Below are 13694 nucleotides of genomic sequence, written 5' to 3'. Positions count from 1 at the left end.
GAGCTTCTCCCATGGCGCAGACTACTCAAGCAACCACACTGCGACATCTCTTCCGAACCGGGGCGTCGCTTCGGCTTCATGCCTGGAGACACTACGCCTCCTCCTCAAGAAGAGACAACCCGCTACAGTCGCGGTACGGAGGTCGCGTCATCTGCGATAGTCATCCACAGGGGTCTCCCAGGCAAAGTGAAGAGTCTAAGGTGGTTGGTGCCGTGGTAGATATACCTCTTCCCTTGAGGCCTCTTCTCCAGCAATAACGGTCTTATTGCCTTTCGGCGGGAGGAAACTCCTTTCCGCTCTCGGCAATGAAGCCTGTCGCTCAGGCTTTCCCTGATCTTCAGGCTTAAAGGAATAACTTTTTCCTGCCCGCTGGATCTATCCTCGCTCATGCGAAGCTACAATCGTCCCTTTCCTAGTCGGAGGAAGACCTCCAACTTGGAGCATGGCTCGGACTTTTATTCCTTTAAGAGATCTTCTCAAGACCCTTTACGACAGGCCTCGGATTGTATTCCGCCTTGGGTCTCCTGCTCACTCTGGCCACGGCCAGTGTGTAAGCAATCTTCTTGGTCTCTTACGACTTCCCCCTTTCTAAGGAAGAGGGGAAGGCAACATTCAGGCTCGCTCCTGAGTTGTTGGCTAGACTCAGAATCTGGGGGTCCCGGCCCTTCGGTCCGATTCATTCAAGATTTCGAGTCTCCATTCTGTATCTGATGTCCCAAGACCTTCTCTTTCTTGACAGTAAAGGAATCGAGAGGTTAGCGCTGGGAACAGCTGCAGTTTGTCCTCAGTTGCAGCCGATTTGGGAGCACAAGGAGGACATGGGGGAGAGTCACCAGTATACCTCTTCAGCCCGGACTCAAGGACATTCATCTCGACCTGTCTCCAGACCCTCCCCCGTCACGTCGCCCTACAGCACGATGTTGGATACATCGCAACGTCCCTCGCCTTCGAGTAATACTACTCTGTGACGCAGGTGCTACAAGCTGGAGTCTGGAAGCGTCTAATGACCTTCGCAGCCCGCTTCCTGCAGGGCGTGACCCACAGGAGTCTCGATACGTTTTCTATCGCTCTGTGGTGGCTACACAACAGCTGGTCTAACCTCAGGCTCCTTTTTGGACAGGTAGCAGAAGGTTGAGGACATTGTTATCAGGTTTTAGTCTGCATGAACGAAAGAAGTATGTCTGGCCCTTACTTCTTTCTTCATCATCCCCTCTACGGGGAAGCAGCATCCTGGTCTCTGCATAGCTGACCTCGAACCTCTGCAGGTAAACCATGCTTCCTTGTGTTCCGAGTATTGAGTCAATACTGTCGCGTCCCCCATACCCTGACGAGGTGGTATTGGGAACGTCCTAACCCAGAGTTCCTTCTGGAACTCCAGGTCAACTGCCTAGGACGGGTTACACTTCTTCCTTCACACACAAGCTTACGTAGGCCACATGGTTCCTTGCGGAGCAAGGAACTTGTGAGGTGCAGGGACTCCTTTTCTCGAGTGCGACTCACTCGGATTCTAAGTCCCCGGGTAAAGCCAAAGCCAGTATGGCTGGGGACTTTCCACCCTCTGTAAATAGCGTGGTTTGTATTTCGGTTACGGAACAAATGACAAATTCGAAGATAATTTGTATTTTTCCTAACCATACAAACCTTAGCTATTTACACATATTTGCCCGCCAGCCCTGTCCCCCAAGACAAGTCCTACCTCTAAGTGAAAGTGAGCATTCATCTGTGTGTGAGGGGGGGAGGGGTAGCTAGCTACCACTCCCCTACCCCCCCGCTAACTAGCGCGCGGGTAATACCCCCTCGTTAAATTCTAATGGCTCGCCATTTCAGCTGCGCTAAAAGGTAACCCTCTGTAAATAGCTAAGGTTTGTATGGTTAGGAAAAATACAAATTATCTTCGAATTTGTCATTTTGTATTGGTTTTTACATGGGATGAGAAAGCATGAACAACATAAAATCTAACCCAAATACAGTAGAGTTAATTGAGAAAGAGTACTGTACTGTATAGGACAGAGAAACGAGGAGAGAACTCATTTCCCATCTGACCACTTGAAAATTTTTATGATGCTCTTTTTAAAGAAACTTATTTTGCGAATCTACTCTGTCAAGCATAAGGAATTCAAGATTTATGACAATGTCAGGAGCAGCTTGATATTTGGAACTTGGTGTTGATATTTACTGGGAAAATATTTTTGACAAGGACATACAATAGATTATGGAGATCTATATGAGAACATATAGAGGCACCTGGCTCAAGGGTATCATCAAGATTAGGGTCTAAACTTTAAAAATAACCATTGGATTCCAAGACCATAATCCAAGCTAGTACCAGGGAGGACCAGGCAATGGCTGTTGGTGACTCAGCAGATAGACCTATAGGCTCCCCTAAACACACCAACCTTAGCTCGTACCCAAATCTGGTGATCACTAGTCAGGGACATTACCAAATAGGTCACCATAACCCTAAAGTTGAAAAAACATGTTGAAATTTGAATGTTGAAGAACCACTGTCCTCAGCCTACAGTACTTATAATCAATCATACTTTGAGTTTTGTTTGGGTTCAACTTTTTGCCCCATAATTTACACCATGCATTGATTTTAGCTAGATCTCTATTAAGGGATCCAGCAACACCAGGTCTTTATTTAGGAGATTGAATTAATGCAAAGAGAGTAGCATGATCTGCATAAGAACCAAGCTTGTTTTTGAGGCCAAATCACATTTTATGGGTATATGGTATGAAAAGTAATGGGCCAAGAACACTACCCAGAGGAACACCAAATATCACATTCCTTTACTCACTATGGTACCCATCAACAACAACTCTTTGCAATCTATTACTTATAAATTCAATAATGTTGCTAAGAAAGGACCCACCTACTCCCAACTGTTTGAGTTTTAAAACAAAGATCTTATGATAATATGGCCAAAGGCATCACTAAAATTAAGGCCAATCATATGAACTTCCTGATCACAATCAAGGGATATCTGTGCAGCACTGAAAATTGTAAGAACAGCATCACATGTTCCAAGGCCTTCACAAAAGCCAAATTGCAAACTGGGGAACAAATTATTACCGTCAGCAAACCTATTTAGACGTTTTGCTAAAAGATGTCCAAAAACTTTAGATAATATGGGAGCTATGGAAATTGACTAGTCATCAGATGTACTTTAGCTACCACAAACACTTGTACATAGTGGAGTAACATTACCAATTTTCCAACAAGTGCTAAAAGAAAATTTCTTTTTTCTAACTTGTGGAAAACAACTGTTAACTTAGGAGCTAAGAAATCAGCAGCCTTTATAAAAACAAAGGAAAAATACCATTTGGGTCTACACCTCCATAAGCATGAAGGTCCATCAAGAGCTTTATTTTCTTAAGACCAAAAAGCTAAACTAGTTATTTTACCCTCAGGAAAACAGGAATAAGGAAGATCACTTCTCATTACTCTGCTTACTGTCAAACACATCAATCAGCCAAACGGGTTCCCTTTTCCTTCGGGAAGTTAGTGACAGAGCCATCTGGTTTAAGAGTGTAGATTTAAAGCTACCCACCACTTATGTTCTTGGTTTGTACCAGAAAAGGTTTCTTTTATGGTTAAATTGTATTCCTTTTCATTTGAAGCATAAACTCTCTGAGAAAAAGGGCTAAGCTGAATATAGTTATTCCAAGTCACATCTGATCTGTTATCCTTCCAAAGATGATGGGCTTCCTGCTTCTCGAAACAAGCACATCTACAATCTTCTTATGCAAAAATGAAACAGTAAGGCTCGGTAGTTATATAAGAGAAACACAGACATAAATAATAAACCAAAATTGTATAAAATATACTTTTTATAAGCCTTTAAAAAGATTATAAATTTGAACATCATATCCACACCTTCTCTGGTACTTCCTATATGTTGCTTCTTTTGAAGGGGGACTAGGAACAATGTGGGAATTTGGTATGGCTGAAGGTGAGAAAGATAGTGCTTCACATTTACGAGCAGATGAAGGCTCCTCAAAATCCACCTTACTTTCTTCTCCCACAAAGCAATGCCTAAAACTTCCTTGGTGTGAACTTTTCAGCATGCTTTGCAATTGTTTTTCTTTTTCCCCACTTTTTTCTTTTTGTGCCATGACGTTTGGCTGGGGTAAAATTTATATACTCACAGAGAAATATTTTCTACTCCTTGGTACAGCCGAACTATACCAGTTATGAACTTCTGGCTTATTTCAAAGGAATAATTTAACTGTTCCCTGAAATCAAGTGAATATCTTTACAATGATTTAAAGTATTTATAAAAGCAAAGTAAACATGAAAATTATACAAACAGTGAGATAATTTTTTTAAAATGTGAAAGATATAATTATGTTATAGGACATTATTTTATGTAAAAGTTGTGTAGAAATCACTTTTTATTAAAAAAGTAGCACTTCCTGATCACCATCAGTACACCATAAGAAAAAGGTTTAGTGGGAGAGCTCTTGACACTTGTAATCAAGGTGAATGCTTGTAAGGTGCTGAACATATGTTTGACCAGTCATTGTATTCTCAGAGGGTTAAAGGATGAGTGGTTGTATACGTGTAGGAACAAATCACAAATTTTTAAAGCAATTTGTATTTTCCATAACTATACAAACCTGAGTCTTTCAAGTTTTAGTTCCTGCCTCAACCACCCTACAAGTCCTAGGTGAAGGTCAAAGTTGCTAATCAGTGTGCTGGCGAGGGGACGGGACTACCCTGCCACCTGCCAGTGACTACCAACACCTCAATGAATTTTAACAGCTGATTCCTGTCACTGAAAACTTATTGAAGAATTTGTGTTAATATAGTTTGGAAAAATATAAATTACTTAAAATTACTTGTGATATTGGAGGCTATATATTTTTATATTTTTTATATATCATATTTTTCTTCTTCATCACATTTAATACTGTAGTTTGATTAAAAAATTTACATTATTTTTTTGTTCTAATGTACTGTACTGTATACTCCTCTTCTGAGCTATTTTTTTTTTTACTGAACTAAGGTGATTATTAGACAATTGAGACATTTGCCAACCTATTTTTCTTCTTTTGTGCTACTGTATTCAAATATTCAAAACCTTTCAGGTGATGCTATTCCCAAATCTTTAAGTAAAAATGTGCTTCGAGAACGAATCTACTGTGCGTGCCTTGATTACTTTTGTGCTTCTAAGGGCTGTCCAACACAGAGACCAGCACACTTGCAGGAGGATATCAATGCTCTTTTGCATTTCTGGAATGCTTTACATGCTGATAAGAAATACCTTAAAACAAGTGTAATTGGAGGTAATGGTCTTGCTTTATTTAATGACATATTTAATTCTGGTTGAGAAGTTTTTGTTTCAGTAATACTCATGTGATAATAACTTTTTGTCTTTATATCTTTGTTGAAAATAGTTGAATTTACTGCACTGAATGTAATAATTTCCTACTTTTGTTGGTTTTATTTTATTATTTGTGTTGCTTTTAAAAGGGGAAGGGGTCTCAATATAGTTATTTTTAACTTTGCAGATTTCACTTCGTATCAGTACAGTGGAGGAACATCTCTCTCCCCATCAATGGCGTCTGATTTGCGTTCCACCTCTGGTGAATTTGTAATGAACAATACAGGTTGGATCAATACAGTGCCTCTATCATCCAACACTTCCACCCTTTCCAAAAGATCTACACGTAGCAAGAGAATGATTAATCCTGACATTTATGTCAAAGATTATTTGAAGAAAAGAGCCTTGATACTATCCCTCTTGGTAAGGTCGTGTATTGTTTTCATGAATTTTAACCTTCTAATGGTGGTGTCTGATTAATGGAAACATTTGGAGTATTGACTTTTCATATAGTAGTTTAGCCAGATCTGATTTGAGAATAAGTCATACCCTGATTCATCAAGGTAAATGAAGTTGTGTAATCCTCTTTTCCCTTGTTCACCTACCATGTGATTCATAACTTATCTGATTTCAGGCTGTTGAGATTCAAACTTTGAAGGTATGGTTACAACCCCCAAGACCAACAGGCCAAGGAGGTGAGATAACTACACCTCAAGAAGAAGCTCTTGTGAAGTGGTTGTCTGGTGTGTCTAGTAGTCCAAAATCTTGGAGTGGCAATACAAGTTTAGCCTGGAGCATCTCGCCAGCGCTGGCTGTGTATCTTCCAACAAGGTAGGATTTTTTTCACAATGCTTTGCCTGCCTTATTTTACATAGTAAATAAATGGTAGCATTGGACAGCCAGGCTATTCACTTAATAAAATCTTGCCTATCAGGTTGCTTTAAAGTCACAGAAGAGATTCGTAATGATTCTTTGTATAATTTGAACTTGCGTGGGAGATGTTTAAAAGACTCGGTTAAAAAACAAATGGTGCATATTATAAATGAATAGGAAAATGTACTGTATGGTGATTAAAAGTATTATTTTTGTGGAATGAATCCAGACCCCTTTTCTTCAGAATTTCAAATTGAAATGTATAAGAGAATTTTTGTACTATATACTCTAGTCTGTCATTTCTAATGACTATTTCTAGTTATGCCCTCTTAATGGTGTTGATTCAGGTACTATCTGTATAGTTGAATCTATTGGAAGTCCACTTATGATCTTTGTTTTTTATTGCAGAATTCACAATGTTTCTGGTCTGACAAACGAAATTAGTCAGTTGGTGAAAGATAATCCACTTGCTGTCAGTCACATACCAGAGGCCTTACAGTACCTTGCAACCTCAGAAAACATTCTGGCTGATACACCAGAGGTAAGTAATAAGACAGCATTGCTAATTTATCTAATTTTTCATCATATAAAGTTTTCATTTTTTTTTATAAATTATTAGATTTTTTTTATTGAAAAAGAATCATAATTAATATCTCTTTCAGTTGAACTACATGTTAACATGGGCTCCAGTACCACCAGTCAAAGCACTGGCTTACTTCTCCAGACAGTTCCCACCTCATCCTCTAACAGCTCAGTATGCTGTGAGAGTCCTCTCAAGTTATCCTCCAGACACATTGCTGTTCTACATTCCACAGATAACTCAAGCTCTGAGATATGACACAGTGAGTAACCACATCGATTCTAAAATTTAATGCGGCATTTGTTTGTTAACCAGTTTATTATCATTAGGCAGGGCTGCTAAAGATACTGTATCTTTGTGTAAATCATAAGTAGTGATGGTTGTGGGTTATCACAATCAAGGTTTAGTTTCTCATGCCTTACAGTATTTACATTAGGTTCTTCAAAAGATATGCTTACATGGTAACAGAGCTCTCAGGTAAATGACTGTCGAATCAGGCATGCACAAAATACAACTCAAATGTATTACTTGATCATTATCTTGAAGGGAATAATTAACCAACAATTGAATTTCCATGTGTACAATAAAATTCTTAAACTTATTGATACATTTAGATTTAAAATTTTCTTCCATTAAGTATTTTAGTCCTTTTATGATATATTCCATAACTTTTATCAGTGCAAATTTCTCTTGTAGAATTATGTAGGATTTTTTTTTGTTCACCTTTATAAAATCATCATCATCATCATCATCATCATCATCATCATCATCATCATCATCATCATCATCATCATCATCATCATGCTAGCAACATCTTACTCTGGTGGGCATTTGGTATATGTAGTGTACTGTATATATTTCTGGGTTTCTAGTTCTCTTGCTTGAGGGTTTGAAGGTACACTCAGTCACACTATTCTCACTTCATTGTTTATATTATATGACAGATCTATTTTAACACTGTTACAGATCTCAAGATATTTTATATTGTTTTTCATTACTTTTTATATCCTATAGAGTTTTTTATTTCCTTATGTCCTTTTCTCTCTGGGCTATTTTCCCTGTTGGAGTCCTCAGTCTTACAGCATCCTGCTTTTCCAAGTAGGGTTATAGTTTAGCAAGAAATTAAATAATTATAATTTAGTGAAGGAGCTCATTGCTCCTCAGTAAATAACCCTTAAAATATGATGATTATTTCCTTATGATCTCCAGTGATGAGAAAATTTGCCACCAAAAGTCCAAAAGCCCATACTTATGCATACTAAAGTATATCCAACTAACCTTGGTTAGAATACGGAAACTGTGAAGCCCGATTTCTCAAAACATGTAATTTTAGGAGAAAAATGGCTACTACTGTCTTGAATATTGATCGATTTTTGTCATTCAATCATAAAAAGATAGGGAATTTTATAACCTACAATATGTAGATACATTTTTTAAAATGAAAAAAAACATCCATATGAAAAATAGTCCCCTTTGAAAGTGACTTCTATACATTGATAGAATAATATATGTAAGAAAATTAAAAGAGCTAAGAAACTCCAATTTAAAACTTAGAGTATAAAATTCCCTTTTAAATGTTTTTTTTTTTTAATGAAATAAATCAATCCAGAAACAAACAAGTACAGTAGTAGGATTTTGAAGCAACCCTAAGATAACATTGCTTTAATGGGGCTGAGTCATGTCATTAAAGGGACAACTCAACTAGACAGAGTTTAGGTAACACATTAATGTAAAAGTGATCACAAGTTCATTCATACCTGTTGGTCTAACTACCAGCTGAGCAGTAGACTACATTTTTCTAATAAAAAGATATAATGTAAATAATACTACAGTAATTGGTTTGCTATGAAACAAATTTAAATCTCTTATGTTTAAAGGATAATGGATTAGGTTCTTCTGTATTTTCATAGATGGGATATGTTAATGAAGTAATCAAAGTAGCAGGCAAGAAATCTCAACTACTGTGTCATCAGTTGATATGGAACATGCAGACCAACAAGTTTAGAGATGAAGAAGGTCATGAAAAGGATGGTAAGTGTATTACTTTGTAATCTTTAGTACCTGTGTTTTTATGAAGATATTCTCTTGATTTTTGAAGAGTAATAAGTGAGAAATTAAAAAATAGTTGACCACTATTACCGTAAGTCAATAAATTTCTATAGATGAGAGTTGATTTCTCCACATCATTTATTATGTTTGAGTGCTAATATTTGCCAAATAAGTATTTTAGAAGCCTTTATGCACTGAATGCATTTCTTTTCTAGCCTGTTCTTCCAGGGATGTGTTGAATTCATTCATCTTGTATATTCTGGTTTGCAATTTTATATTCTGTTACAGATTAAGAAGTATGTTTGTTGTTACCTCAAGAAATTAATAAATCTTAATTATCACGGTCAATATCGACTTGGGTTTTAAAGTTTTACTCAGCCTAACCTATTGCAGAAACTTTTTATGTCTATTGATGCAGATAATCATTCAGTTATCTATAGATGATAAATGGTATAATTTGATTCATTTGATTTTCATGTGTGATTAGCTTGATGTTTTACACAAAAAATGTATTCAATTATTTCAGCTGATTTGTTTGAAGTATTTGAAAATCTGGAGAAGTCTCTTCTGTCAGCTTTATCAGGTCCTGCAAAACAGTTTTATGAGAGAGAATTTGACTTCTTTGGAAAAGTTACAAATATATCGGCTCTCATCAAGCCATATCCAAAAGGTAAGGGATTTTGTATGATTTTATATTTAAACAGTTATTTTGGGGGAAATGCACCAAATCAACAATGAAAAAAATGCAATTTTATTTAAAAAGCAATCTGTTTCTTATTATTCTTACATTTTTATTTTAAGTTCCATATAAAAACAGTTAAATCTGGGTAATTATTATTTCTTAAATGTCACTCCTGTCATTTTAATATCTGATACATTCAATGCTCATGTAATATCTAGCTCAGTAATAATCCTTTATTTCATCACAGACCCATTGCTCTACCCTCATACAAGAAAAATAAAAAGATCAGGTGGTTAAAGGTATGTTAGCACATGTGCTTATAGTCTTGTAAGTTTCCAAAAGACAAGCAGATCCATCTTTTGTGTGTACCAATTGGATAACATCTCTAGAGAATCACAGACTTAGAAACAATCAGGATTACACCGATGAGAGTTTCAGTGAATTATTGCTTAGTTTTGAGAGCATCATTAGGGATAAACAAATTGTTAGTTTTCTTTACTGTATGGGGCCTGAGGTATTTTCAGTCTTTGTGTGTACTTTCTTACTAATTTTTCATTAATGCTGAGCTCTTTCTCTTTGTTTTCAGTCATTTATTTGGAGAGTTTTCTTAAAAAAAAATTCTTATTTTTTATAATGTAAGATTTGTTTCACTGTTAGCTTATTAGAAGTTGCTTTCCAGTTAGCATCAGAAAATTTTTTATTTAATGTACAGTATATGCTTTCATTTAGTATACATTTGGGTATACTTATCCTATTTTTTGTACTGCATTTCTGGTCTCTGGTTCATCTGAATTGATAATGTCCCACATTTTTGCAATTAAGACGCTCTGCTAAGTCTTCATGTCTTTGACAACTTTGTACCTTTTCTATTATAGCTTGAACACTTGTTTTGAATTATTATATCAGTTTAAGCAATCTTAACCTGATGGAACAAATAATCACTTACATGAGCCTGATGAGAAACCTAATATTTATCTTCTTTTGCTACAGCAAGTCTAGAAATGGGCCATCTGTTGTACTGGAGTCCCCCATAGATTTCATATCCCATAGAACATTTTGAGGAGTGTGTTCACTATCCAAACAACTAGGACACTTCTATGCAGTATTAGCTTTCATTTTTTGCTGTGAAATTACATTTTCTTTGGTCAATCTTAGAGGTTTAGTGTATTCCATAATATTTTGTGACTAAAAGGTATTTTCAGCTTGTTTGTCATTAAGTCACTATTTTATTCATATGTCACCTAGGTTGGTTTCACATTTCATATTACTGACTTAAAGCTTTTGGCTGGTAGCCCAAATCCATGACTAAATTATTTTATTACAAAAGAGTTGGGAAAGTCATCCCTATTGACTTACTTTCACCCAATAATTTAGCAGAATAAGCTAGTACGTCAAAGATTCCTCTTCCTCTTTTCTTCAGCTCTTGTAGCTTAGGACCTTTACAAGAGGTTAGTATATCAGCTGTTTAGTTATTTGTGTTTTCACACCCATCTCATTTTCCTGCAATTCTTTTAACAGGGTTCCTGGCTAACTCTTGATACCCGATTTAACTTGGAGTTGTAGGTTTCTTTATTGAATATTTGTTCATGAGCTACCAATTTCCTTTAGGACCATTTTTCTTTGGAGTTGGATCAGCTCAGTGTGCTTCCTACTCAAGTTGCTCATCAGGCTATGTAAAAGTTATTTTGTGATGAAATGTCTTATTCTAAATGGAATTTATATTTCCAGTAAAATTATTACTGTAATGACTTTGTCCTCTGGCTGAGCCCCACTATTTAGTTGGATTAGATTATATAACGGCATAATAAAGATAACTTTCATGGACTTCAAGACTGTAGGCATGCACTAATCTATCTATATCACCTGATCTTTTCCTTTTAAATGTGGTTTGGCATTTTGCGATTCTCCTGTGTGGTGCACAAATAGGCAATGAGAAAGTCATTCTTTATTTAGAAAAAATAAATTTTTTAATTATATATAAATTTTTTTGATAGGCCCAGAGAGAAAGAAAGCATGCCTAGATGCTCTTCGTGATATAGAAGTGCAACCAGGTTGTTATTTACCCTCAAATCCAGAGGCTGTAATTGTCGATATTGATCGTAAAAGTGGCACACCCATGCAAAGGTGAGAGATAAAGTTTTTAGCCTTTGAATTATACTATACTTATCTTTTATGTACATTTTTTAACAATTTGGAAGGTAATGTTTTACCCTTTGCATTGTACTCTACTTATCTTTTACTTAAATTTTTAACATTTGACAAAAAAAATCAATTTTACTATTCTTTCCTTAAATCATTTTATCAGTGAAGTTTGTTGTTTTGGTATTAAAGCACTGTGTGGTCTCCAAGGATTTTCCTGTGAAAGTCTAAAATAGGGAATCCAGTACTGTGTGAATACCAAAGAAATGTCTCCCCTGCTCTAGTGACAGTGCATTAATGTGCTAGGCATGTACTCAGTGTTTGTATAGGGATAGGGGAGACATCACAAGTTCAGGCTCATTAGAACTTGTCGCAGCACCTTTGTAGCTGCAAATTGTCTGCTATGAGTGATGTCACACATAGCATCCTACCAAGGAACCATCACTCCAGTCCTCGTTGGTGTACCTACGTCACAACAAACCCTTAACCACCATTCTGTAATTGTCATTGATACGATATACAATGTATCCTTGTGTGATCAAAATAATCTCAAGAACATTATTAAGATAAGTACTTGTATTAAGGTTTTTTTCTCCTTTTCGTGGCTTAATTATCTAATATAAGAATGCTTGGTTAGTGCCGGCATTCAAGTAATTGTTTTGTTTCTGGCCCTCCGAACATTAGTTGTATTATTTCCTATAATTTTGTAAGTACTTTTTACTGTCCTAAGCTATTAGTTTCGTAGTAACATAAAAGGCTGGGGTTGGGTGTTGAGTGACGACACCATTTTGGTAACTTCATTTCATTATCGATGAGTTCCAATTATTACAATGTTATGAAATACAATGAAAGGTTAACTTGGGGCATCTGTACCTTTGCTAGGCTACCATAACCTCATTGTAGGCTGTCTACGTAAGTTAAGGATGAATATTATTACTTTTAATTGCACTTCAGTCAGTTCCTGGCTCAGTATTAGCTGAATCCTAACAGCGTTCATTAGCTTATCAGTTATAGAATTGGTAAGGTTAGTATTAAGGTGGAATTAGTCTACTTATTCAACCATATCACAGGATTCTTTAAAACCTGTTTTAGGCTGTATTAACACATACATGATTGTATTGGAATACTGTATTTGGTATTATAGGATGGATTGAGATGTTCCCATCCTGTAATTGAGTATATGACCAGGAGTTAAGGATCATGACCAGTCAGTTGGCTATTCTTACAGGTAGTTGTCCTTCCATATTCATCTGGTGTTGGTATTGGAGGAAGAGAGGAAGAGAGATGTTTCAGTGCGAGTATAAACTCTCTGAGCAAACCCTCTTAGCTGAGCATAGTTATTCCAAGTTAAATCAGATGTGTTACCCTTTCAAAGATGATAGGCCTCCTGCTTCTTGAAATAAACACATCTACAATCATCATTGCACCAGGGTTTGTCTTTCACTCTGTACTTTAGTACACAAGAAGGGATACATCTATCAATTATGTTGACCAGATTCTTATTCAAAAGAACAACAGGTTCAGAACAATTATACAATTGTGGCAAATTTAAGTTTCAAGGATCACTCAAAAGGTCATTCCAGTCTGCCGGAGATTATATAGAAATCTTACATGAGTATGACACATCAGGGACCAGGTTGCCCAGTTTTCATTATTAATGAAATTAATGCATGATCAGATGTACCAACTGGAGAACCAACCCTGCTTGTTATAACGTCTGGAGAGTCAGTGTGTACTAGGTTCAAGCAGTTACTAGGCCTGTGGGTAGCTTCACTTACGATTTGCTCACAGCCTGATTCAGAGGCAAAGTCCAAAGCTCTTAAGCCATAGCGACCAGTAGGAGACACAAAATTTAACCACTTCCTATAGTGAGCATTGAAATCACCAAGTATTCCAAGAACGTTGAGGAGGCATTTGGCGGTGTTACATAGTAGCTTGCATCCCAACGATCACATTCCCATGCTCAATTTGCTAGCTGACGAAGTGGATACACATTGTAACAGCATTCCATGCGGTAGTGTTGTCAGCCAGATGCTTTCTGGGC

At 36.7% G+C, this 13694-nt stretch overlaps 1 protein-coding gene across 5 annotated transcripts in view; it reads left to right on the top strand.

Moving 5' to 3' along the window:
• Window positions 1–13694, top strand: part of Pi4KIIIalpha (phosphatidylinositol 4-kinase III alpha) — a 303864-nt gene that overhangs the window by 227442 nt on the left and 62728 nt on the right. For all 5 annotated transcript variants that reach the window (XM_068355017.1, XM_068355020.1, XM_068355018.1 and 2 more), the window contains 8 exons: window positions 5092–5289; window positions 5515–5750; window positions 5962–6158; window positions 6609–6741; window positions 6863–7042; window positions 8691–8811; window positions 9356–9499; window positions 11506–11635. In XM_068355017.1, coding sequence (XP_068211118.1) covers window positions 5092–5289; window positions 5515–5750; window positions 5962–6158; window positions 6609–6741; window positions 6863–7042; window positions 8691–8811; window positions 9356–9499; window positions 11506–11635 — 1339 coding nt within the window. The remainder of the gene's footprint in view (window positions 1–5091; window positions 5290–5514; window positions 5751–5961; window positions 6159–6608; window positions 6742–6862; window positions 7043–8690; window positions 8812–9355; window positions 9500–11505; window positions 11636–13694) is intronic.

The sequence above is a fragment of the Palaemon carinicauda genome, chromosome 31 (genome assembly GCF_036898095.1).
Source record: "Palaemon carinicauda isolate YSFRI2023 chromosome 31, ASM3689809v2, whole genome shotgun sequence".
Taxonomy (NCBI): domain Eukaryota; kingdom Metazoa; phylum Arthropoda; class Malacostraca; order Decapoda; family Palaemonidae; genus Palaemon; species Palaemon carinicauda.
Note: the sequence above shows the minus strand (reverse complement) of the source record. Positions and strands in the feature narration are given on the sequence as shown.